Genomic DNA, 26,738 nt, shown 5'->3' on the forward strand with positions numbered 1-26,738 from the left:
CCAACCTTCCTTCCAAGGAGTGGCTGGTGGGTTTGAACCGCCAGCCTTCTGGTTAGCAGTCAAGTGCTTTAGCCACTATGCTACCAGAGCTCCCCTATGAGTGGTAGTCACCCCTTATGTCATAACCTTCATAGAAGGAATAAAGTGTGATACATACTTTGTGCTTCTTCTGGCCATGGAATTGTTCATGAGACATGAGTGGGACACTTGAGTTCCTGGGATCAGCTCAGTGTAGGGGCTACAGTCAATGGGGAGTGGGTTACTAGGAGCTATGGAGGGCACCCACAGAGCTGGTTTGGATACTGTGCTGGTCCAAGATGATCTGAGAGCCCTACCTGCCTGGCCTCTTGAACTTGGACTGTCAGCTCCCTGGTAGGGTGGGTAGGCCCCTATAGTAGACTTATGGGTTCAGGAGACCTCTTGGGCTTAGAACTAGTCGTGGGGACTGAGTGGAGTGCTGGAGCATAGTGGTGTGTGATCAACTCTCTTGGAGCTTCCTGCCCTTTCCCAGAAGTCAGGCAGCTCTTAGAGGTTCAGTGGTTCCCCCTCTGCTTGTGTTGCAGGTCCGTGGCTGAAGCCACTGAGGTGAACCTGAACATGCGTGTGGGGCTGCACACAGGCCGGGTGCTCTGTGGGGTGCTGGGCCTGCGCAAGTGGCAGTATGATGTGTGGTCCAATGATGTGACCCTAGCTAATGTCATGGAAGCTGCAGGCCTGCCAGGGTAAGTTGGATTGGGAAGTGGGGATGCACGGGGCTGTGCATGCATTGTTCAAGTATCTTCCCTCCTACTGGCTCCCACCAGCTTCCTTCTAACATGGAATCCATAGAGGAGCTGGCTTCTGTCAATATGCTTCCTGGGGGTGGATGGTCTGTGTAGGAATCCCACTAGGTCCCTTCACCCCTCAGCCTTGGGCACTGTCCACATGATCCAACTCAGCTGAAAATGTCATACATCTGAAAAGCTGGCAGTACACATGCTGCTAGGGTTGGCTCTCACTGCTCCTGTGCTTTCTTACGTTTATTTTCTGAATATCTCTTGAGCAGTGCTAGGACTTTCCAGTTCCACAAAGAGAGTTGTAGACCTACTTCTAGAACTGGCACAGACTTCTCGTAGGCTTGTGCACTAAAAGTGCCTTCTAATTACAATGGCCTCCTTTGGTTTTACCCAGCCCCCCCACACACACACGCCATTACTTAATGTCAGTGTGTGGTATTGTGTAAAACATTAACTCAAGAATGGAGTGGGAATTATTCCTTTGTTCCTTACTTACATAGCAGTGGAAAGACAGGGAATACTGCTATTACAAGGAAGGGGAGCTTGTGTCTGGCTGGTAGTCTCTCACCATGCACAATTACTCAATCCTGTTGATTCCCATTTTTCTCCTCTAAAAGGAGAGGGTAGAAGGTAACTTGCAAGGTTGTTGCAAAATTAGCTGTGATGGGCAAGCACATGATTGCTCATCAGGCCCAGTCCACCATGGTCTGCTTCTATAAAGAACATGTTCATGGTCTTCTTATATAGGTCAAAATCTGCAGGCCACCCTCTCTACCATCAGGCTCAGGCCCTTCTGAATAGCACTGGGCTATGCTCTGCCTGCCCCTCACCCTGAAAGAGGGTGACCCTATGACTCTGAATACCCCCTTCTCCCTCCTGGATCCAGGGGAGGTCGCTTTAACCAGATGATACCTTCCTTTATGCTGAGCCCCCAGCATGGCCCTGGGAGTGGCAGACCTTCCAGAGAAGTTGCCAACTCAGACACTGGCTGAAAATTACAAAAGGTAGATTTGTAAGATTCATAGAAGTAGCACGTACAGAAATTAAAACAAGTGAACAAAAGGAGGAGGCAAGCAGAGATGTGGGCTAAGAATCTTCCTCAACCCGTGGCCGAGCTTGCCAGGGAAAGTGGTGACAGCCCTTGAGATTTCTAACAAGCTTGACCACATTGTGGTCTCTAACCAAAATCTACCCACCATGAACCCCTCACCTTTCCCATTGCCTCTGAGCACCTGCCCCAGGGCATCAGTTTGAATGTTCTTCCTTCTTCTTGACAGACTCTTGCAGATACAAAGCCAGATGGCAGAGCCACCTGACCTTCCTTGTCCCCAGACCTACCTTTCATTAGGGTCCCTTCTACTTTACTACTATTTTGCATCTGTATCTCAGTGGGGCCTTCCAGCTGCCCCTACCCACCCTCCCCGCCAGCCTACCTCCTCCAGCAGCCAGAGTGGGCCTTCCCCTGCCAAGTGCCCTAAAGATCAAGTCCAGATCCTCAGCTTGAGGTCCCCACCCACCTTACTCCTCAGTATTGGCCACTGAGAGCTGTGTTCATTCCAGCTGCACTGGATTACATGGTTTTAGGACACAAGATCTTACCCTCTGGCTCCTTCTGTGACATCCTTCTCCCCATAAACTTCACTGTGGTGCCTTCTCATCATCCTGGGCAGGGATATCACACTCTCTCCATGCTCTGGGTGCCAGATGCAGTAGGCGTGGTGTGAGCATGGAAGGAACATCCATCTTCCTGTTCCTCTTCTGCTTACTCCCTCTCCCTTTTCCGTTCCTTTATCCCTCCTTCCCATCACTTCCTCCTTTTTGAGAGATGATACAAAATATACCACCAGCCTGCAACATAACATTTACAGAGTCCCTGATGTGTGCAGGTATAGTATTGGGTATTTAGACATTAATATGAAACAGGGCATTGCCCTGTAGAGTTTATATCCTAGTGGGAGGTGGATGGTGACCCATAAATGTTATCTTGAGGTAGATAAGATGATGTGAGGAGGAGTTGGCTAATGGGAGGAATATGGATGGCACAGGGTAACCGGGGCTGGGAGTCCTGTGGTGCCCACGTGAAATGGTGTGGCCTGGCTTGGTCCCACTGGGCAGGGAGGTTGTTGGGAGTGGGAGGTCTGCAATATGTCAGGCAGGGGTCTCAACTGGGCATGTGGATTTGGGACTCATTAGGATATGATAGTGTTTAAATCCACAAGATTAAAAAGGAGGGGTCATTGAGGAGGGAGGAGGAAAGCAAGAAAGACTGAGCCCTGAACCCTACCACTGAGTCAGTGAGAAGAAGGACCAAACCATGAGGCAGAAAGACCACAAGATAGGTGTAGTTTCTGAAGCCAGGCATGAACATGCCTTGTGTAAAATGGGAGTGGGCCCCTATGTTCAGTGCTTCAGCCCAGCTGAACCCTGCAAGGACTGAACATTGGATTAAGCCACATGGTAGACAGAAGTGACCTTGATGAAAGAAGACTCAAGAGAGGGGCTGCCAAGGCAGGAGCTGGAGGAGAAGGAAGGGCAAGGGGTGGGGTAGGCAGGGCCAAGGGATGCCTACCTGCTTACCCCAGTGCCTACCAGGGCCCCCAGGGCATTGCAGATTTTCCTCATTTGCCTCTTCTTGGTTCATAGCTCTTCTGTTATTTTCAGTTTGGTTCTTTCCTTTGCTGTATTCATCTATCTGTTCATTCACAGATGTTTGTGGAACAGCTCTTCTGTGCCTGGTATAAGGCTGGGTGCTGTGATCAGTTACAAAAACAGCACAGCCTTCATCCTCACATACCTGACTCCCTGGGCATTTAGTGATGGTAGGTAGAGAGACAAATGTATTTTTCTAGCATTTATCCAGGACCCCACGGCTAAGCCAGGGGCCCTTTATGAAGGCTCTATGCTCCATAAACTGCTTTGGAGACCCCAAAAACAGAGCCTGTTGCTCACTCCTTGCCTTGCCAGCACTAATTCCTGGCAGGGGCAGAACACATTATGCTCTGGGCCACAGAAGCACTGGAGCTCACACACACAACCTGCACAGCCCCATCTAGATATGAGTCACCCCCTCCCAAAATGTACTGAGCTGATTTTCCAGTCTAGCTTGAAGCAAATGCAATAGGGTCCTGAGCCCCTGCCCCTGCCCCTTAGGGTCTGCCCTTCTGCCAGCTCTGGCACTGGAGGACCAGGACTCACCTTGTCCCTGGCACCTGAGGCCATGGTAATTGTGCTCCTGGAGTGCACCTGGTAGAGTCTCAAGCCAAGAATCTCTGGTGAGCCATGTGCCTACTGGGAGGAAGGATGGTACCTCTCCCTGCTTTATGTGGGTCGGCTGGTGAGGGCAGGTCAGAGGGCTCTGGTGACTTTTCACCCAGCCCTATCCTACCTTGGCTAGGTTAGTGGTACAGGGCTGACAACCCATGTGATCCCCTGTGTGCACTGGGGTCTCCGCTTCTCAGAGCGCTTAGAACCCTCCTGCCCCCAAAGCAGCTGGTTGGCTCTTGCAAGCCAGAGCCACACTGATCAACCAACTGTTGAATGGATAAAGGACTGGATGAAAAAACAGATTCATAAACAAGTTCATTTCTTGAGACTTCTGGCACTGGAATGTTTTTAGACCACTTGATTGTCCTCAGTGTAGTTCTGGGCTGGCTGATGGGGTGATGGCAGGTCTCTTGAGCACCTATGACCCTGATGAGAGACTGACCAGCTGTAAGGACTGGAGCAACTGCAGAGTGGGTCCCTTTTTTGCTCTGAGCCCATAGGCTGTAGGAAAGTTTTCTGTAGGAAAGTTCATATCACTGAATTGGGAGCCCTGTGGGTCCCAATTAGGACTCCCTGTGGAAGCACCAATCCCTCAGCCCATGGCATGCCAGGAGCCTAGCTTGGTTCCAGTGGACAGATGAATGGGTACAGTACCAAAAAGGGCCAGAGTCAGGGGCCGGCTTTAATTCCCTCTGTGACCCTTGCAAGCTCTTATTCTTGTGACCTGATGGGAAACTCCTGAGCAGAGGAAGGTCCTGATGGCAATATCCTCTCTCTGTTGGCTTTCCTAAATCCTGTAGCCTACATACCCTCTTACCAATCCCTTCTTGACACTCTAGCAGCCCCAGCATACTCTTGAAATCAAGGTTTACTCCTGAAAGGAATTAGGAAGATCCTAAACTGGTGTTAAGTGCTTAGAGCAGGGGTTTCAGGAGTGGGTTTGGAGGTGGAAGTCTGTTGGTGCCCTGGTGACTGTGTGTTCAGCCCTCCTTTCCCAGGATCAGAAGCTGTGTTTGTCTTACCCGGGTTCTGTGGGAGGCCAGGTGGGAAGATTTGTATTTGTATTTTCTGGTCAGATAGGTCCATTCTGCATATATTAACCCTGAGGGAATACTCCTTCCCTCCCAGAAACACCAGTGGGCAAGCAAGAAGGCTATGTTGGACCCTGCCCCCACCCAGTTTTCCCTTTGTGGAACAAGAGACTCCTCTATATAGCTGCAGCAAGCTCTGACTTCCAGCTTCTTCTGGCTAGGCAGGACCCTAAGGGCCTAAGCTTTTCTACCCTGGGGATCCTGGGGGCAAACCTTAGGTAATTTCTTTTCCTCAAATCACTTTCACTTTTTTGTTTCCTCACTGTCCTTATGCACCCTCTGTTTTCTTTCTTGTAACTCTTTATCCTCTGGCCTTTTATCCATTCCATCCCTTTATCCATCCCACCCTCTGCCCTTCTCACTCTCCTGTGCCAGCTTTGCCTCTCACTCTGTCTATGTCCACCTCCTCCCAAGTGACACATGTGCCATGTAGTACACAGAGAATTGGAATGCCCATCCCATGAAACTCGTTTCCTGGAGAGGAGGAGTCCCTGCTCATGACCTTGTAGGCTTCAGATGCTTCAGCCTAGATGATCCAGGTCCAGGACCTGCAGCAGAGTCCCCAGGGCCCTTGGCATAGAGCAGCAGTGGTCCATGACACCATTCCAAATCTCTGCCTCCTTTTCTGTAGGAAAGTTCATATCACAAAGACGACCCTAGAGTGCTTGAATGGGGACTACGAGGTAGAACCGGGTTATGGACATGAGAGGAACAGTTTCTTGAAAACACATAATATAAAAACATTTTTTATTGTACCATCCCATCGGCGAAAGGTAAGCATCAGAACTCCTCCCTTAACTGATTGCACCCTTGAAACTGCTGGACCTTACAGAGCCTTCTTTAAATCTTACATGGCTTGTCCTTTCAAAGCCATGAACTTCACTAAGATGGGAAAAGATGATCATCATTAAAGTGCTGTCCTTAACTTTCCCTTTTAATGTGTATGGGGAAAGGGAGGGAAAGGGCAAGGAGTCCAGAACTCCAAGTAAGATCTGAGCTCTGCCCAAGCTCAGGATCCAGATGATCCATCTTACATTCTTCCCTTAATTCCCTCTCTAGGCCTTAATTGCCACTCCTGAAAAATGGATATGAAAAGTCCTTGCAAGGGGCTCATGGGTGGGGCATGCTCTGTGGCCTATGAAATGCTGTGCCCAGCTGAGAGCCTGTGATCATTGTGATGTGTGGCACTGACAGAAGAAAGTAATCTGGAGGGATGATCATTTCTAGGGCACAGGTGAGGGCTTGGCTGACAGTCACACAAGCGACTGATGTAGACAGTGAAGACTGGAATGTCAGGTGGTGTTCTGTGTTCAAACAAGGTTACTGCCAACACTGTGTCCCAAGTGGGCAAGACCAGGAGCCACGGCCTGGTTCCTATGTGCTGTGGGCCCTCCAGCAAGTCATTCCTTCTTCTGGACCTCAGTTTCCTCCTCTGCGAGGGAGAAGTGCAGGGTGTTTCTGGGGTTTCCAACATACTCAAAGCCAGAGCAGCCTGTGGACTCTCAGGAGGCTGAGGGTTTCCAGGGCTTTAACAGGTATAAAGTAGTTTCCAGCATACACTGTAGATTTCAGCTGCCTAGAGAACCTACTTGCCATTTTATGTTTTATCCATATCATGTCATATAATTCCTTCTTAAGGTTCATTTGGAAGTTGGCTTGTCATCTCAAATGTTTGAAAACCTCTGACATAGGTGGACTTTGAGCTGTCTACCATATTGTCCTCCGTGCTCTGATGGAGTGGCCCTCCAGTTTTTAGGTTCTAGGTTATTGATTACATTCCAGCTGACATTGGTGATGGAAAGGAGGTCTCTAGTTTTCCCTTTCTGTATCTCCTGCCTCCATTGAGTCACACCTCAGTCAAGGCAGAGGCACAGGAACCCTGCCCATCCTCCCATTTAGTAACTAAGAAAGGACTGCCTTTATAAAAGCAAAACATAACTATTGATCAGTATTCCTACTTTATTCATTTTTTGAAAAAAAGAAATATTCTTTGGTACAATTTAATCAGTAAATAAATGGATATTTTGTTTTCCATCTCTCTCCCTGTGCTTTGACCCTCACTCTCATGTGAAGTCATCTGATTTTCTATGTCAACTCACATGCAGGTTTCCTCCCATAGATGTCTTTTCACCTGAGACACAACCTTGCATGTGTGAAGTGGTGCTGATGAAGTGGACAGTTCTATACCTGAGCCTCTCAGGGGGTTCCTTTGTACTCTGATCACCACCTCCCTAGTAAGTGCCCTAGATGATTGAAAGTCCCCCAAGAAAAGCACCAAGTATCATAACTATAATTCAGCTCTCTCTAGGTATTGAACTCCTCAATATTTCTTTCTGTGAAAGAAGCAGATGAGAGAGAATATGTAGATATGGTCTCGTAAGCAGTATGACTTCTCTGAGAATCCATCTCCACACCCCCAGTTAGGAACTTTCCCATCATTTGCTCACAGGGCCAAGGCCTGGCAGTGACAGACTAATTACTCTGAGCCACACAGTGGGGAATACTACAGACATTTGCAGTCCCACATACAGCCCCCCACACACTACATGCTTACTTAGTACTCTGTCTCCAGAGTCCGACACTCTGCTCTCCACCCTACATACTAAAGTATTCTCTGGGTGTTTGTAAGGTACTGGCCTGGAGCCCTGTGAGTCCTTCTGGCTCCACCTTTAGTGTCTCGCAACCTTGAGACAGGGTTCCATATAAGTGGTTCTTTAAATGCCTAAGGCATTTGACTGCTAACCAGAAGGCTGGCAGTTCAAACACACCAGCTACTCCTCAGAAGGAAGGTTGGGCAATTTACTTTTGTAGTGAAACCACCTTGGAAACCCAAGGAGGGCTTGCTATGAGTCGGATATGACTCAATGGCAGTGAGTTTGGTTTTGTTTTTGGATAGTGCTGGTTGAACAGAGGCTTCCCACCGTTGCTTCCTAGGTTTCTATTGGAGCCGCTATAGATGCCAGTGGAAATGGGAAGCCAGCCCCAGAATTTTGATAGAAATTAGCTTGGCTTGGGATGCATGCCTGGGAGGGGGAGTAGGGGGTAACAGTGTTTGTGGTGGTAAGACTGATACAGCAGTATTTGTACTGCCCTCCGTAATGTTGTAATTACTTACTCAGCATCCATGGTATGCTCAGGTGAGAAGCTAGGAGTATGGATATGAATCTGACCTTGTCCCTGCCCTTGAGGAGCTCACAGTCCAGTAAGAAGGACAGAGACAGGCTGACACATGCTACTCATCCTAAGATGAAAATACATCAGGGAGCAGAAGTATAAATGTTGACTGAGGGGTCATGGGGCAATTTTCAGAGTAGGAAAATGAGGCTCAGATAAATTATTAGGACATAGGTCTACTCTGGCAAGGCTGCTTTTGTGCTGTAGCTCTTTTCTCAGGTACCCTTAGTGGGCAGCCTGCTGGCTCAAAGGCACCAACAAAGCACCCCAAATCCCCTGATTCTGAAAATATGGACTGAGAAGATTTGATTCATAGGGTCCACCCTTCTCTTTCTGCTGCTTCCTAGGCAGAACTACACTCCAGAGGTCCTTATTTCCCTGCCAGCATTGGCTGTTGGTGGTGTGTGGACATACCTGGGTTAGGGCCACACCTTGTTCTTAAGGCTGCTAGTAGAATATCTTAAAATACTAAAACAGTGGTGTGTTGTAAGTTGCAACCTTTACCAGACTAGTATAAACCACAAAGACACTGACTGAAGAAATGATTAATTATCAGGACATTTGAATATTTGTGGCTCTTCATGAAGCCCTTTTGGTCACCACCAAGAGTGCCTATGCACACCTGGGGGTGACATGTCAGGGGATGGACATGTGGGGCAGGTGGAGGGAGGAGGTCAGGCAGACAGACCATGTGGTTGGAGATCTTGGTGGTAGATGCTGGGTAGGGACCAGGTCAACAGCAGAAGGTCTCTTGAGTCCCACTGGAGCTGATGGACCTGGAACCTGGTCAACCTTGGGCTGGGGTCAGGGGTTACAGTGTGGCAAAGGATGTATGTGGGGCCCTGCTTGACAGCCAGGCCCTCAAGTCCTGATTGAGTGAGAGTCACTATTGAGCCTGCCTAATTCAACTAGATGCCCAGGTCAGATTGATTCACTTTCCCCATTACTTTCTGAGGAGGAATCCCAAGTGGTCTTGTGCATGCAAAGAGAAAATTATATTGTAGAGTATTCCTCCTTTTTGCTTTCAGAGCCACTCAGTGAGACACCCATCTACAGGTTGTCTGCTGTGTTTGAGCTAGAAATCAGGTGCAGGCCAGGAGGATGGGCAGCCCAGGAGCTCCTGTAGGGAGACAGCCTGCTTGGCTGCAGAGAGGGAAGAGGCAGGACTGTCTTGAGAGTCAGTGGCCAGACCTCAGGCCTTGCCTTCACTTACCACTCATGGAACAGGATCATGTTAACTACTGCCTTCTTGGCTTAATGTGGTTCTTAGCAGGACTAGAGATAGGGAAACACTTTGTAGGTTAAAGATATGCCAGAGTCTGGCTTTGATCTACAGCCCCTATCCTGGTCTTATGTTATAATGAACTGAAACAAGGAAGGTTCATGCTGCAGGGCTCAGGAAAAGGGGGATTGATTGAGTCTATCAGAGCAGACTCAGTGCTCTGGAGTGCAGAGCAGATTCTGGACCCAGCTCCATCAGAAAGCTCTGACTTCCTAAGCACTCCACAGGTATGAGTGTGAAGGCTCACTCTGTAAACATTTTTGGGGGCTGTGCCAGCAACCTGATGACCAGTGCCACCACCCTAGCAATCCTACCTGCCACTTGGCTTCACCCAGTCCTGTCAGCATCCAGACTGAGTTGTCTACCCTATGAACATGTTGAAACATGGAAAGGGATCTGAGAACATGGATGGGTCTAACTGTGGTGCTTTTTACCAGAGCAGGTGTTCTGTAAAACCTCCACACCTCTTGTAATCAGTACCAACTCCTGGCTTCACACCAATGGACTGCTGGTGTCCTTTTAATCAGATGATGCTAAGGGCTGCCTATTGACCAATACTTACAAAGTATCCAGACAATCATTGGTTAGTGCCACGCTGGATCAAAATAAAGGCCCCTGGAGAAATACACTCTTGCATTGACTGGATGGGCAGCAGCTTCAGAGGCAGCATGGGGCAGAGGATAAAGTTGCAGGTAGGCTTGTGCTGAGTCAGTTCAGGCTGGTAAACCTGGAACACTGAGGGCCAGCTCTATTGCTAGACATGAGATAATGGTCTTGACCTGTTGTGTGTAATCAGAGACTGGGATTTAAACACATTACACACTTTCATTATTTGAAAGAGTAATACATTGTTGTTAGGTGCCATCAAGTCAGCTCCATGGCAGAAAGGTCAAAGGGTATGTCATCAGAATTGTATCTCCCTCCCATCCTGATATCCTGCTCTCAGTTCTTTCCTGTCTTAGTTTCTTAGTGCTCCTATAACAGAAATACCACAAATGGGTGGCTAATAAACAAAATTATTTTATCATAGTCTAGGAGGCTAGATATCTGAATTCAAGATACAAGCTCTAGAGGAACTCTTTCTCTTTCTGTTGGCTCTGGGGAAGGTCCTTGTGTCTTTTCAGCTTCTCCTTGGCTCCTTAGCAATCTTCATGTGGCATCAGTCATCCCCAGTTTGTCCTTGCTTGCTTCTGTGCCTAAGCTACTCCTTTTATATCTCAAAAGTGACATACATACCTCATGCTGGTAATGGATTCATTAACATAATAAAGAGAACTTTATTTTCAGATGGAATTTTACCCCAAATGTTTAAGGGTTAGGATTTACAATAAATACTTTCTGGGGTACACAGTTTAATCCATTACACTTCCTCAGAGGCAACTGCTATTTCCAGTAAAAATATTTAAAAATGACTGATTAAATACAGAGCTGTACAGGACAGTGGTAGTTCATAATCAAGGGTGGGTCCCTAAGCAAATGTGTAAGCCAGCTTCCTAGGGATTAGGGGAGACAGATGAATGTTCTCAAGAAAGGGACATACAGAAAAGATGCTAAGTACAGGCCACCATCAGTGTACCTGCTTAGTGTGACTAATGATGACTACAGGCAATGTGTACGTGCACATCTATGTATATATGCATACACACATAGGCACACATGCACACACATGTACCCATACACATAATGTATACCTACATGTGCATGCATATACACATATGCACATACCCATGTATGTGCACACATATGTACACAGATGTGTACCCATATACTCACATGCATATATATGCACACACATATGCTCACATACAGTGAAATACACACATACGTGTGCACCCATTACATACACATATAAAAATATATGCACACATATAAAAATATATATTGTATACCTGCTCTGCTCTGGGCCCTGATAACAGGGAGAGATTATATGGACAATCCTAACCCAGCAGGAGCTGTGGAGTGGAAGCTGTGGATGAGGTGGAGATCCCCATTGAACTTAGTGTCCAGTGCAGGGGAGTAGAGCAGCTGAGGAACAGATGTGGAAGCAGGGCAGTTTGGGGGACAATAAGCTCACTTTTGAGTGGGTGTGAATCTGAGAAACCTCAGCTTGGGGAGGTGGGTGGGCTAGAAATACAGGGCACACAGTTAGGGCAGTGACCCAGGAAGATTGGGGCGGGGCAGAAGCTGAGGAAGGAAACCTAGTGAAGTGTCATGAGTCATGAGGGTCATGGATGGTGCAGAGTAGGTATACAGTGTATGTATATATAGATACATATGTATGTATGTATGTGTGTATATGTATACAAGTGTGCATATGTGCTCAGAGGGGCTGTAGAAGTCACAGGGACTAAGAGTGGTATAAGAGAGGGAAGGAAACCACACTACTTTTATTTGGGTGGGGGAAGTGGTATAAAACATTTTATTTTAAGGCACATTAAAAAGATATTGCCCCCAACATCCAAATTAAAAATGTGTGTGTGTGTGTGTGTGTGTGTGTGTGTATTGATGAGCTCTGGTGGTGTGGTGCCTAAAGCATTTGATTACTAACCAGAAGGCTGGTGGTTCAAAGGAAGCAGCCACTCCTCAGTAAGGAAGATTGGGCGATCTACTTCTGTAGTGAGTGCCTCGGCAATGAGTCCGATGCGACTCGATAGCAGTGAGTTTGGTTTTTGGTTTTGTGTATGTATGTATGTATGCATGTATATATATGTATATGTATATGTATATATAATCTCTTTCAAAGTAAAGCTCTTACTTTAGTTTCTCTATTCTCAAAGCTATTCTTCTTTTCTTTCCCACAACATGCTACACCTGTGGGCCTTGTCAGCACAAATAGCTGACACAGGGCTCTTTGGTGTTAGATTAGCATTAAGGTGCCCAGACATCAGGTGAAGTACAGAAGCCTATAGGGACATTTCCTGAAAAGCCAGAGGTGAGTGAAGCCAATAAGGACTCCTAGAAGGCTGGGCACCATGAGGCAAATGTAGGGGACTCCAGGCTACAGTAGCTGAGGAAACACATGGTGGTGAAATTGGTACAGAGGGCAGCCCTTCTTTGAGAGTTCAGATGAATGAAGTTTGAGGCAGAGAAGAAAGAGAATACTAGATGCCAGAAGGGACATTGATTGCCTATTTGTCTTAAAGAAAAGAGGAGAAATGAGTATCCTCATAGGCTGAGGAAGGGGTCATGTGACCTCCAGTCTGCCACCTCTGTAGGACAGGAAGAGTGTTGTGAACTGAATGGATTTGTGGGGGGCAAAAAGTGGGCTTTGCCTGACCTAAGTCCCCCACCCCCACCCCACCCTCTGTCCAGCCCAAGGATTCAGAGACATCATTATGGTTTTTAGAGGCATTTGGTATAGTTCGGGCATTGACTGTTGTGGAATATTGGGGTTGCTGGTTCATTTACTGTTTCTAGCATGTGCCATGGGCTTAGGTCCTTAGATTTGGGATGCTGATACAGGGCTTCCCTGCCGACACCTGAAGGGCTGACTCATGGAGCTCATGAACAGTGCTTGCTTTGTGCCCGTCACTGCCAGGATCACAATATTTCCAGCAAGAGAGTCAATACGTGTTTTCTTTACAGTGTTTCTTTTTACCTGTTGTGTATTTGAACAGATATTTCCAGGACTGATTCTCTCAGATATAAAACCAGCCAAAAGGATGAAGTTTAAAACTGTCTGCTACCTGCTGGTGCAACTCATGCACTGCCGGAAGATGTTCAAGGCTGAGATCCCCTTCTCCAACGTCATGACGTGTGAGGATGATGACAAGGTAGGAGAGCCTCAGGAATGTCCTCTCCTGACCTGCACTCTAGGGCCCCTAAGGGGTCATCAAAAGTCTCCAGAGATGGGCTCTCCAAACTCTTCTGGAAAAATATTCTATAGTTCAACATATGTGTAGTTGGGTCACCTGTTTCACTCTAGCCTTGCATTTATGAAAGGGTGTTCTGCAGAACACTGGCCCTACTACCTACTCTGCATTTTGTGGGAAGGCTATGGCCTCTTGTCCTCATAGGTATGACAGGAGGATATGGGACACTCCTGGGAGTCCTACACTTAATAAATCAGTTCACTTTGTTTAGTGCTGCACCTCCTAAATCTATTTGATCAATGGAATTTCTTCTCATAAGATCCTATGAAGCTAGAGATCCCTGGAACCATGCTGGGAAACTAGAGTTTGATTGAACCTTCCAAGTTTAATCTAAGTCAGTTCCAATATTTTGTCAGTAATACAGGAAGAAAACAAGGAAAGTGGTTAACCTACACCTACTCCAAACTCTTCATTTAATACTGCATGCTGTTGACATCTTCTTCACACTCCCCTCTACATGGCTCACTCACCTTTCTCCTTAGATAGACTACTTCTAATGCAATTTTGGAGAGACCCCTCCTTAATTTTCCTACAAGTTTTTTTGATGAAGAGTGAGCTCTGCCAGAGGGCTAGTTTCTGGGGGATATTCCTAGGACTGAGCCCCAGGCACAGGGAGAATCAACCCTTCATAGTGAGACCTACAGAAGCACACAAGTGCAGGGGTGGGTAGGGCAGAGCATGCAATTGATGCTGGGGCTGTGGCAGGGGTAAGGAAGATTAACCATCAGAAGGGGCAGCAAGGCAGGTCAGAGGGACTGTGAATGCCCTGACCTACTGGAGCTTTCTGATAAACCTCATAGCCAACACGGTGGTTTATGTAGGGGCTATGTGATTTTCCTAGCTCTGCACAGAGATGAGAGGCAGAATATAGGGTGTAAAGGCCACCTTTGTGTGGCTGGGAAATGTCCTAGACCAGATCTCTGCTGTTCTTGGAGCTTTGCGTTCAGGCTCCAGATCGACTCTGCAAAAGATGCCAGAAGTCTCTTTCCCTGATTTTCACAATGCCCTTCTCAAGTGAGTGAGTATCTCTCCTCAGGTGTACTTAAGCCTGGACCAGGAAAGACACCTGCCAACCTCCCTAGCTAGCTTTCTTCTAGGACATTCTGACAGCATGAGTTATCAGATAACCATTGAGTACCTTGGAGATGCAGGCACTCCTTCCAGACTCACTGGGGGTCTCTTGTAGCAGTTCTACTCTTAGATATGTATATTGTGTTCTCTGTGCTCACAATACCCATCTGCAATGCCAAGGTTTGTTTTCCCATTTGAAGTGGAGCTGGAAAGACCAGCATCTTGGAGACTGTTGACAGTGCAGCCACGTCCAAGATGTGAACCTTCTGCTCCTAGAGGTGAGATGGTGGCCACCCCATGATAGACCAGGAAAGAAACGAGGGCTCTGGATTGATCTGTCTGTCTCAATAGGGAAAGACTTGTCCATCCTTTCAGCTCCTTTGGAACTGAATTAGAATTGAATTGAATTAGATCACTAGGACTGTGTCCATCCTTCCTTCTCTTCCCCATCCTTCCAGTGCAGTTGCATTGCAGTTTGCTAAATGAATCTTACTGTTTTCATTTTTATAATTTTGGAAGTGCTGTTCAGAGCTGTGCTACTTTTATTTCCTGTTCCTCTTCCCACAAATGATTTGTATTTTTTTACTTCTTGTTATTCTATGTATTTGTGTTGAATTGGGTTCTCTAGAGAAACACAAAAACCAGCAAACCATATATATATTTATATATTTATAGAGAGAGAAAGAGAGAGAGAGAGAAATTTATCTTAGATAAATGGCTCACAAGCGTGTAGAAGCCGACAAGTTCAAGCTGAAAAGTTCGTCTCTGGAGGGGGATGGGGCCCAGGGCCGTCTGGCTTTCGCACGCACGGCAGAGGAGTTCAAGTCACAAAGTTCGTCTCTGGAGAGAGATGGGGCCCGGAGTCGTCTGGTTCCCGTAAGCACAACAGAGCCGAGAGAATCAAGCTGACACGCAGTGCGCTGGTCGCTGTTCCCAACAAAGAATGAATCCGAAAACCTCCAGGGCGAGCAGTTAGCTGCTCGCTCCAGGAAGTATATAGTCCGGAATGCCGTTCTTCCAGTTTGTCCCTGGGATAGCATTGCAGGTAGGCCACACCCCTGGGGAAACTCCCCCTAGGCCGACCGGCCGCTTAGAATGCAGTCATGTGATCCATCATGGGAACCACCACTCACAACTGGAGTCCAGCCAAGTTGACACATCTTCAACTATCACAGTATTTAACATCTGTCCAAGGCTGAATTTCCCACCTGTTACTTCCATCTCCTCTCATGAAGTCCATTCATATCAGATATTCTATCAGTGTCTCCTTGAAAATGGCCTCTTGGGTGCTTCCTGATCTGCCCAGTCTGTGTCTCTGAGCCCAGGACAGTGGTCATCCTAGGTCTGCCCTTCTCCACCTTTGAGCCTGTCTGGTCTCTGTCTGCGCCATGTGGTAGCCTCATGTTTCTTATGTAACATGGTTTCTTCTTACTGGGTTTATTCCTCAATTTGATGGAACATACATTCTAGGAACTTACTGTGAAAGTACAGAGGGGGAAACATTGGGGGCTATGCATGTGTAAAGCTGCCTGTACCCATACACTTCATAGTTTTTCAGCCTGATAATTTGCCTGGGTCTAGAATACTACGTTGACAATGGTTTTTCTCCCTTGGACAGTATCACTTCACTGTGCTCTGGCCCCCTAGATTCTCTGCAGAAGCTCAGTGCCATTCCAATTCCCAATCCTTTGATGGGACATTTTATTTGGTTTAATTCTCAGAAAGCTTGTGAAACTGTTCTTTGTGCCCATAGTTCTGAAATTGTATCATGATGTGCCCTGGTTTAGGTCCGTTTTCATGTGTTGTGACAGAAACTTGGTGGACCCAGAGGATTTGCCTCTGTACATTTTCAAGAATTACTTTGTTGATTATTTCTTTTCCTTCATTTTCTGTCCCCCCCCCCCCGAAATCCCTATTATTTAGATGTTGGACATCTTGAATTGGTCTGATTCATTCTCATATTCTGTCTCTTTCTACTTTCTCCATTCTGGAATTCTTCATATTCCAAGAATTTTAGAGTTTTTCATTTTGATAACCACATTGGGGGGGGGGGAACTTCCTAAGAACTCTGGTTTTTTTGTTTTTTTTTTTTTTGGTATGTTCCTTTTAATGACATACTGTTCTGAATAAAGAATGTTTTTTTTTTTTTTTTTCCCTATAATCTCACTGATGATACTACTGAAAGATGTTTGTTGTTACTGGTTTTGTTGTCTCTTCCCAGAAAGATCTGGTTTTCTCTGAGCAGTTTTTATCAAGAAAATGGCTCATGTGGTTGTAGAGGCTGCCAAGTCCCAAGTCTGTGGGTCAGACACCAGGCTGCAGTCTTCATCTGAGTTACATAGCTGTAGAGTCTGATGAACCCAAGATTGGCAGTTCAGGTAGCAAGCTGTTGGCTCACAGGTTATATAGGCTAAGGAATCCCAAAATCGACAGGCAATATGGCAGGCCGCTTGCTTAAGTCCAAAGAAGTAGAGGTCAGATGATGAGCCAAATGTAGGATCCAGATGGAGAAAAAAGCAGAGAGCTTTGCCAGAATGTCCATATATATTGGATATTGCCATACCACTGAGGAAAAACCCTTTCAACTGATTGGTTGCTTGTGGTAGTTAAGGTTGTGTGTCAACTTGACTGGACTATGGTTTTGAATGGTTTGGCAGCTGGATATAGTTATTTCTCATTAAGACATTGTAATCACCTCTATGGTGGAATCTTCTCTGAGCATCTAATCAGTTGAAAAGGAGTTGCCTTTGGGGTGTAGCCTGCTTCCTGTATATATGGAAAATCTTTGAGAAAAGTCTCTAACTTTTCGGCATGTCTGGACGCTGCATTTGGCTGAGTCTTCATCTTCAGTTCCTGGACTTGAACCAGTGGCCTGCTGTGTTGCCTACAGATCTTGGAATTGTGCCATTTTACCTGACAACCTGGGATTCATCAGCCTCAGCAGCCAGCAGCTGCCTGAGTTAGGAGACACCTCCAGCTCCGGTGGGCCTGGGACAAGAGGCAGAGCTAAATTCCAAGGTCAAACGGACTTCACCCAACCCTTAGAGACAGCATTCTGAATTTGGACTTCTAGATTCCTAAACTATAAGAGAATAAATTCTTGTTTGTTAAAATCATCCACTTGTGGTACTTCTATTATAGCAGCACTGGGGAACCAAGATACTCCTCGTAGCAGATCTCATCATGGAGGTGGTTACATGAAATTAGATCTCATCATGAGGGTGACTACATCAAAACTGCCAAAACCATTGAGAATCATGGCCTAGCCAAGTTGACACACAGCCTTAACCATCACGTAGCATATTCCTTTAAAGAAATTGGTCTTTACGTCTGCCAGGCATCTAGGAGTACTTCCTTCTCAACAGTTTTTTTGTTTTCTTTTTAAATAATGTTTTATTGTGTTTTCAGTAGTTTTATACAGCAATTTAGATTTCCATTCAACAATTTCTACACAAATTGTTTAGTGGCACTGGTTACTGTCTTGGTTCTGTAGTGCTGCTATAACAGAAATATCACAAGTCGATAGCTTAATGAACAGGCATTCATTCTCTTATAGTTAAGGAGCTTAGAAGTCCAAGTTCAAAGTACAGGCTCTAGGGACTAGGTGAAGGCCCCTTGACTTGGGCTTCAGATCTGCTCCCTCTTCTAGGCTCAGTGGAGTTGCAGGCTTTTTCTGACTCATGAAGCTGCTGGCTGCTGAGGCTCAGAAACCCAAGGTTGGCAGGTAAAATGGCACAATACGAAGATCAGTGGGCAACATGGCAGGCCACTGGTTCAGCTCCAGGAAGTCAGCCAAATGCAGGATCTAGATGTGCCAAAAAGCTAAAGCTTTTTCTTAAAGCTTCTCTTTATATACTGGAACAGTCTACACCCCAAAGGCAACTACTTAGCTGCTCACAGCACATTGCTTACAATCTCATCATGGGAAGTAACTCACCTGCTCAACCACTCAAAACCACAGTCCAGGCTAGTTGACACATAACCTTAACAACCATAGTTACATTTTTCACAGTGTGTCAACATTTGTAATATTTCTGTTTTGCTTTTACATTTTCAGTAATCCAGTTTCCCTGCCACACTTATATTATCTTTGTGTTAGAGTAATTGTTGACTGGTTAATCTTTGCGTTAGAGTAATTGTTGACTGGTTAATAGATTATTTTTAAAAGGAGCATACTACTTATGAGTAATATTCTTTATTTTGTGAGTTAATCTGTTTTTTAGCTAAAATGTGACCTCAGGATGTAGTTTTGGTTCAAGTTTAAATAATATCTCAAGGCAGCAGTCTCGATTAGTCCTCTAGTCTCATCCAGTCCAATAAGTGTGTTTTCTTTCTTTAGAAGTTTGGGTTCTGTTCCACATTTTTCTCCCATTCTACCTTCTTGAGATATGTTAAACTAAATGTTTAGCTTATGGTTTAGATATCCTAGGTACTATGAACTATGGCCTTAAGGGGGCTAGTTTGTGTATATGGATTCATATTCAAAGTTTTCCCCTCTATTCAGAGCCAGGTTCAGGACAGGCAAGCTTCCCCTTGATGCATGGTTCATTATTTCCTAAGGATGGAGGCTCAGGATGGAGGAGATCCCTGATCTGTCTTACACACCTCTGCTTGGGTTTATCTCTGATTATCTGTAAGTAGTCTATTAAATATGAAGCCCCTGAGAAGCCCTCTGAGTCTCTTCAGATTCCCAGGGCAGGCTGTAGCTCTTGCCTCTTTCTTGTGCTTCAGGCTCTACTACAGCTGTGTACTTCCTGTCTCTACAGTTTTGAGAATTTGTTCAACATGGCTTCGTTTGCATTAAATTTTATTTTTGAAGGTAGTACATGAATATCTTGACTTTATTTATTTATTTATTTAAATTTTTTTAACCTTTGAAAAGTTTTCTCACTTTCTTGCTGTTTCAGATAGGCATTTTAAAGAGTCTGTGTTTAAATAAATTTTGCTCTGAATTTGTAGCAGGAGAATTTTTTAGTTTCTCCTGTTTGCCATATTTCCAGACTTAGAAATACTGATTTCATCACTATCTTCTTCCCTCAGTGCCTGGTGCCCCAAAAGGGCACAACCCAATAGGGTTGGCACTAGGATGAGAGGCTCTTACCTCAGGTGTAGAATTTATGGGGGGCCAAAAACTCAGTGTTCAAGAGAAATAATATTTAGTGTAATATCTTTAAAAATAAAACTTAATGCAAAAAACTTGAAGAATAAGTTGTCAAAATCATAAATAGAGACAGGAAGGGCAGAGCCATATTAGAGCCTGAGACACAAAGAAAACTCAGAAGCTAGGACATATTTCCTCCCAAGACTTACACAGAGAATTGGAGGCAGGAGTGGGGGAGGGGGCAGCACTTAGCCCTTATTGATGAGATTGCTTAGGAGGCTAGAGTTCTCACACTTAGGAATTCAGACATTTTTCTGGACAGGTCATACTGAGAAAGGCACCACTGACTTGTATGTTCAAGGTCTGCTTGATGAACCAAATCCTTAGTGTGATGTTCACCCCATACCCTTCTCCAGGAGAGAGGAACATAGGCATTATTTTGAAGAAATCTGTCACCCAGGATCAAGACCCCCTCCTCATTCAGATTTCAATCTCAGAAGGGAAGAAGGAGTTGTAAATCCTGGATTTACCTAGCACCTCAGACGAAGGGCCAAACCTCTCCCTTCAGTGACCCCTACCAGCATGAATTGCTATCTACCTCTAAGTGCCGTTGATACCATTCTGACCAAAGATGACCTTACTCCCTCAGGGACCTTCCTTTTCCCTAGTGACTTTAACAATGGTGTCTTTGGTTTTGTCCTCAGCCCCGCACCTGGATCCAGTGTTTTCTAGGCCCTTCTCCTTTCAGAGGTGTGTATCAAATAGGAAATATGGTGGCTAGATGGCAGTGCTACACAATGGGCTGAAACAAAAGTTCTCCACACATCACCCTCCCTCTTCCTGGTAGTATGTGGAAGCTTGCCAGGCCTGGCCCCTCTGCTCTCCTTTATCACCATTCTCTGTGGGACATCCCACCCACACCCACACCTGTGGGTCCACTTGTATGCAGGGATTCCTGAGTCCCAGCTTATAAGATGCTGTCTGATAGCCCTACAGATGTAAAATATGGTATTGATTAAGCTTATCCTTTCAACCCAGCTCCCAGAGTGGGCTTGCTCCTCAGCACCCTTCCTGTCTATTACTGCTGCCATGCCTCCATCAGACACTTGTGTCATTCTTTGATGATAGTGGCTTGGGAGCAGGATCCTGCCCCTACCCTGGGCCTTCATGAAATTGCTTCTCTGTCATGTAAATCTCACCCTCTGCTGTGCTCTTTGAAGTACTCCATGACCCCTGTGTTAGGCTTAGTAGTATACGTGGCACTTGGTAGTCTGGCCTCAGCCACCTCTCTAGCTCCATCTCTCTACTCCTGTAGTCTTTGTCACTTTGTGACCTTCATTCCAATCATCATAGCTACTAGCTCTTATCCAAACTTGCTGTACTGGCCCATGCCTCTGTCAGTACACAAACTCCTTGCCAGGAGAGGTCTTTTTCTACCCCACCAGATTAGCAGTTTAGGCAAATCTCTTCTCTTGGACCCTTGTGCCTTCCCCAGTGTCCCCTTTGGAGGAAGTTAGTTCTATCCTCTGTGCCCGTTGTGCCACTTTTGTGAGGCCTAAGTAATTCCCACCCCTTAGGACCAAAGCCTCCTATTTGGACCAAGGTGTAATAAAAGTCCAGGGTCTACATGAGAGGTGGGTATGGGTTGGGTGGGAGTGAATTAGGGAGTTGGGACCCCCTGCATCTCTTACGTTTCCTTTGATTGTCATCTGCCTCTATCCTGGGGCTATACAGTTAGTGAAAACAATTCTAAAATGGGAATGAAAATGGTATCTCCATCATGGGAAGATTTTGCATTTTGGGGCGACCATGTCAGTGGAACACATGCCATGTGTAGAGTGGGAACCAGCAGGGAGGAAGCCCCAGTGCATGTGCCCCTGGTGGGATACTGCCTTGCACAACCCATGACACAGGCTCTCACTGTCCTTTGTGGCCTCACCAGAGCCTGTGATCGATTTTACTGTGCAGTTGTTTTTTTTTTTTTTTTTTTTTGGCATGTTTATCTCCCCTGCTCTTCACCTGATTTTTCCTTCTGTTTCTTCTTGTTTCCAGATCTAGCATTATGCAAATATGCCAGTGTTTAATCAAACTGGGCCCCAGTTAGGGAAAATTATGGCTGGGTCAAACTGGACGTATCACTCTGCCTCAAACACTCTCCTCACCTCGGTCCAGTGTTTTCTAGGCCCTTCTCCTCTCAGAGGTGTGTATCAAATAGGAGGGAATATGGTGGCTAGATGGCAGTCCTACACAATGGGCTGAAACAAAAGTTCTCCACGAATCTCCCTTCCTCTTCCTGATGGTATGTGGAAGCTTGCCAGGCCTAGCCCCTCTGCTCTCCTTACTGAGCATTTGCCTTTTCATTCTGGGGATTTGGTTTTCTTTATTGGTGCTTACCCTTCAGGCATCACAGACTTCAGGTCACTTTTAAATGACTGATCTCATTAATGCCTCAAGGACAAGTTCCTATATAAACCCTTAATGCCCTCACAAAATGTACTTATACTTGTTCTATTTTTTCAATATATATTTTTTTCTGATTATAAAAGCAATTTATTGTAGAGATACGGAAGAAAACACAAAAATGCACAAAGAATAAAACAAAAAGCATACAAATGTAATCCTACCATCCCACAAAAACTAGTGTTAATATTTTGGTCCTTCTAGTTTTTAAGTGTATGTGTGTATGTAATATTTTTAATAAAATTGATTCGATGATATTCAAGCTGTTTTGTTGCTTGCTTTTCTCATGTAAATATTTCTTTGTATTGTTAAATATTTCTCAGAAATATAGTATCTTAAAATTATTTCTGTCTGAGGATAGATTTTATTTAATCAATCTCTATGGATATTTGGGTTATGTCTACTTCTTTTTCTTTGATCAAAGTAGATAATTCACAGCAGTATTGCTCATGATAATGCATTTACATTTCTGATTAAATATCTAGATTAGCAGATCTGAAGGGAGCCTGGTGGTACAATGGCTAAGTGCTCCGCTGCTAATCAAAAGGTTGGTGGTTAAAACCCACCCAGCAGCTCCACAGAAGAAAGACCTGGCAGTCTGTTCCTGTAAAGACTACAGACTAGAAAACCCTGCAAAGCAGTTCTGCTCTGTCACATGGGTTCTCTATTAGTTGTAATCAGTTCACCGGCACCTGACAATAATCCTAGTCAGAGATTTTAGTGTATATCACCAAAGCAGGCCCAGTTGTATCCCAACAGCAGGATCCATGCCCATTGCCACTCCTAGTCCTTGTGATAATTCTTTTCTATTTTAATTTCCTTATCTCTGACAATAGAGTTGTCCGTTCTAAAATCTATACTCAGGAGCCTCCTGGTTTTTTTTTTTTAAATTCTGGTTGTCTTTATCCATACACTTAAAAATGCCTACACATATTTATTTAAAAAAATATTAAAGTAATATATATACATAAAACGTCAAATACCTTGAAATGTTTACCATTTTGTGTTTCTTTCCAGAAAATAATTTATGTATGTACCATAAGACTAATGCAAATAGGAACATCATCGTGTTCTATATTGTGACTTTTCACTCAATAAATCTTGGGAGTTCCTTACCAGCACAAATAAATCTTAGTCAATTTTAAAGTGGCCATATGGCCTTCCACTGTGTTCACAATGATGCTTTAGCCAGTCACTTGTTCATAGATAAGGATTTTATTTCTAGATTTTGTCCTAATGACGATTGATGCTGTGAACATTCTTTTTTACATGTATATTAGTAAACTTTTATAAGTATAGCCAGGAGTGATTTCCTTGTAGTGAAATTTCTGAGATAAATGGTTTGTATTGTTTAATCTTTGATTTATTATTATTAGTTGCTGTCTAGTTGGGTCTGACTCATGGCACAATCTTAAGTATAACAGAACTAAACATTGGCTGGTCCTGCCCCATCATCATGGTCTTGGTATGTTTGAATCCATTGTTGCGGCTGTTGAGTCAGTCCATCTCATGGAAAGCTTCTTGAATTTTCACTGGCCCTTATTTTACCAAACATGATATCCTTTTCTAGAGATTGGTCTTTCCTGATGATGTATCCAAAGTAAGCAAAATAAAATCTCTCAATTCTCACTTCTAAGGGTCACTCAGTCTTTTTCTTTTTAAATACATTTTATTGAAATATAGTTTATATACAGTGAAATACACAAAACTTAAGTGACGTGAGTCAATGCATTTTTTTTTTTTTGCTGTGTTCTCTCCCCTCCCCTCTCACCCCTAGTAAACAACAAAGAAAGTTTCCTTCTGTATATAAATTTTCCTTGACTTTTTACAATAAAGAACTAATGCTATATCTGCCCTTCTGTGATTGACTTGTTTCACTCAGCATAATGTCCTCCAAGTTCATCCATGTTATGTGGTGTTTTGCAGATTCTGCATTATGCTTTAGTGTTGCATAGTATTCCATTGTGTGTATGTACCATAGTTTGGTTATCCATTCTTCTGTTGATGGACACGTAGGTTGTTTTCATCTTTTTGTTGTTGTAAACAGTGCTGCGATGAACATGGATATGCATGTATCAGTTCTTGTCCTGGCTCTCATTTCTTTAGTATATATACCTAGTAATGGGATTGCTGGGTCAAATGGTATTACTAATTCCAGCTTTTTAAGGAATAGCCATACTGCTTTCCACAGTGGTTGTATCATTTTACAGTCTCACCAGCAGTGTATGAGAGTCCCAGTCTCTCCACATCCTTGCCAGCATTTGTTATTTTCTGTCTTGTTGAACTTTGCCGTTAGTACTGGGGTGAGATCATATTGCTTTTTTTTTTTTTTTTGGATCTGCACCTCTCTGATGGCTAATGTTCATGAACATTTCTTCATGTATTTGCTGGCCACCTAAATGTCCTCTTTAGTGAAGTGTCCCTTCATGTCTTCTGCCCATTTTTTTAAATTGGATTGTTAATCTTTTTGTTGTTTAGGTGTTGGAGTTTTCTATAAATTTTAGAGCTAAGTCCCTTGTCAAATACGTCTTTGCAGAATATTATTTCCCAGTCTCTAAGTTCTCTTTTTACTCTTTTGGCAGTGTAATTATCGACAAGTATAAATTTGTTGCTGTCATTTTGTTATGTGCTTTTTCGTGGTGTTGCTGATTTCTCTGTTCTGTATAATTATCCTTGCTGAGCTTGTTTTGTTTATGAATCGTATTATCACTTCTTTCTTTGCTATTGTTTTAGTATTTGCTAAATATCTGTGCTGGTCCTCTTTTTTATTTCAATGTGAAGTTTTATCATTTTTCTTTGAGGCTACGCTGTGATTTATAATTTTCTTCCCAAGTTTAGAATGGTTGGGCAATCTACTTCCATAATGATACTGCCTCTGAAACCCAAGGAGGGGTCACTATTAGTCAGATCCAACTCGATGGCAGTGGGTTTTATTCTATCTTGCAGTTGTCTCGACTTCCCTACCATTTAGAAGTTCTTTAACTACATAATTTTTTTCCTTCATTTTGGTTTTTAGTTGTCCTCACTTGTCAGTTGATGTCTCTGGATCCCTGTATACAATCTTGCAGGCTTATTTACTCTGGGTACTTCCATAACTGGGTTGGTTTCTAGGTTATGTCATCATGTGTGTTAATGGTCAGTTGTTGTTTCCTGTTGTTGGTTCTCTGTCCAAAGGACTCCATTTAACATCTCTTGTAAGGTTGGTCTGGTTTTAACAAATTCCCTTAATTTCTGCTTATCTGGAAATCTCCTAATTTCACAATCATATTTAAGGGTATATAGTTCTTGGTTGGAACTTGTTTTCTTTCAGGGTTTTATATATACCATCCCATTGTCTTCTCACCTGCCCTCCAGACAGCTGAAAGTCCACAGCTCAGGTTGTCTCCCTCCTTGCTGGTTTCCTTCTTCTTCATAAGTCACTAGTGCTGTTGTCCCTGCAGCCCTTGGCAACCAGGGCTGATCTTTAGGTCAATTCTGAGGTCCCAACACCACTTGGAAACATTCAGGCTGTTGGTGCCGTCAGAGTAGTTGACAGTGCACAGCTTTGTCCATCTCCATACTCACTGTTTCCCACTCTCATTGTTTGCCCCTTGTAGGTAACTTTTTGTTTTTCCCATGCTGTTTTCAGGATTTTTTCCTTGTCTTTGGTTTTGGTGAATCTGATGGTGATATATGTCTTGGTGATTTTCTTTTGGGGTCTATCCTGTTTGGATAGACATCCTGAATGGATATATTCTTATCTTTCATCATACTAGAGAACTTCTCTTTTTGACAAATTTCTCTGTGGTTTTATTTGTTTCTTCCTGTTTTAGAATTCTGATTACATATAGGTTATTTCTTTTGGTGGTATTCCACATGATCCTTAAGCTTTCTTCATTTTGTTTTGATCTTTTTTCTGATTGATACCTTTCCAAAGAAGTATTCAGGTATTTGTCTTCAGCCTCACTAATTCTGTCTTCTTTTGATTCAGTTCTACTCCTTTTCCCATTCAATGTGTTATCTATTTCTGAAAATTTAGTATTAATCTTCTGGATTTCTATGTGTAGATTTTGTATCATTTGTATCATTTCTAATTTTTCATTTATTTTGTCATTTCGTTCTTGTATTTTCTTCCAAAATTGTTGTAGGGTTTTCTCTGTTTTCCTCAGTTTTGTTAGTGTTTACCTTTATCTGTTTCTTAATCTGTTGAATGTACCTAAATATAACTCTTTTTAATTCCTTATGAGGGAGTTTCACTGCTGCTTCTTCCTCAGGGATATGTTCTGGGTTTGTATCCTGGTCCCTTGTTTCTCTTGCTTCTTTGTGTGCACTGTGATGGTCTGTTGTCTGCAAGATATTGTGAGGTTTTTGTGTTTATATTTAATTGGTGATTGTATGTTGGAGTGACTTGCCCACAATTTTTGTTTTCTTTGGATTTTATCTAAGTAAGTAAGTATTGTGCTCCTCTATTCACTAGTTGGAAGCACTTATACACTCACCACCTGTCTCCTTTCCTATTGTCAGCCTCCCATATGTCCCTGCTGTCTTTGACAAATGGAGCCTATTCTTAGGTCCCTGGAATCTGAGTGAGAATCTGTCACTTTAAATATCCAAAATGGCTGCTCCTTGGAAGCATTCAAAATGGCTGTGCTCTCAGTCACTTTAAAT

The 26,738-nt window shown here is 44.2% G+C and overlaps 1 protein-coding gene across 1 annotated transcript in view; it reads left to right on the forward strand.

The window, feature by feature from the left end:
• ADCY1 (adenylate cyclase 1) overlaps window positions 1–26,738 on the forward strand; it is a 452,328-nt gene that overhangs the window by 262,463 nt on the left and 163,127 nt on the right. The window contains 3 exon segments of the mRNA XM_007944142.1: window positions 564–722; window positions 5,763–5,904; window positions 13,205–13,360. Coding sequence (XP_007942333.1) covers window positions 564–722; window positions 5,763–5,904; window positions 13,205–13,360 — 457 coding nt within the window.

Source organism: Orycteropus afer, unplaced genomic scaffold, assembly GCF_000298275.1.
Source record: "Orycteropus afer afer isolate SDZICR_OR568_19922 unplaced genomic scaffold, OryAfe1.0 scaffold00121, whole genome shotgun sequence".
Lineage (NCBI taxonomy): Eukaryota > Metazoa > Chordata > Mammalia > Tubulidentata > Orycteropodidae > Orycteropus > Orycteropus afer.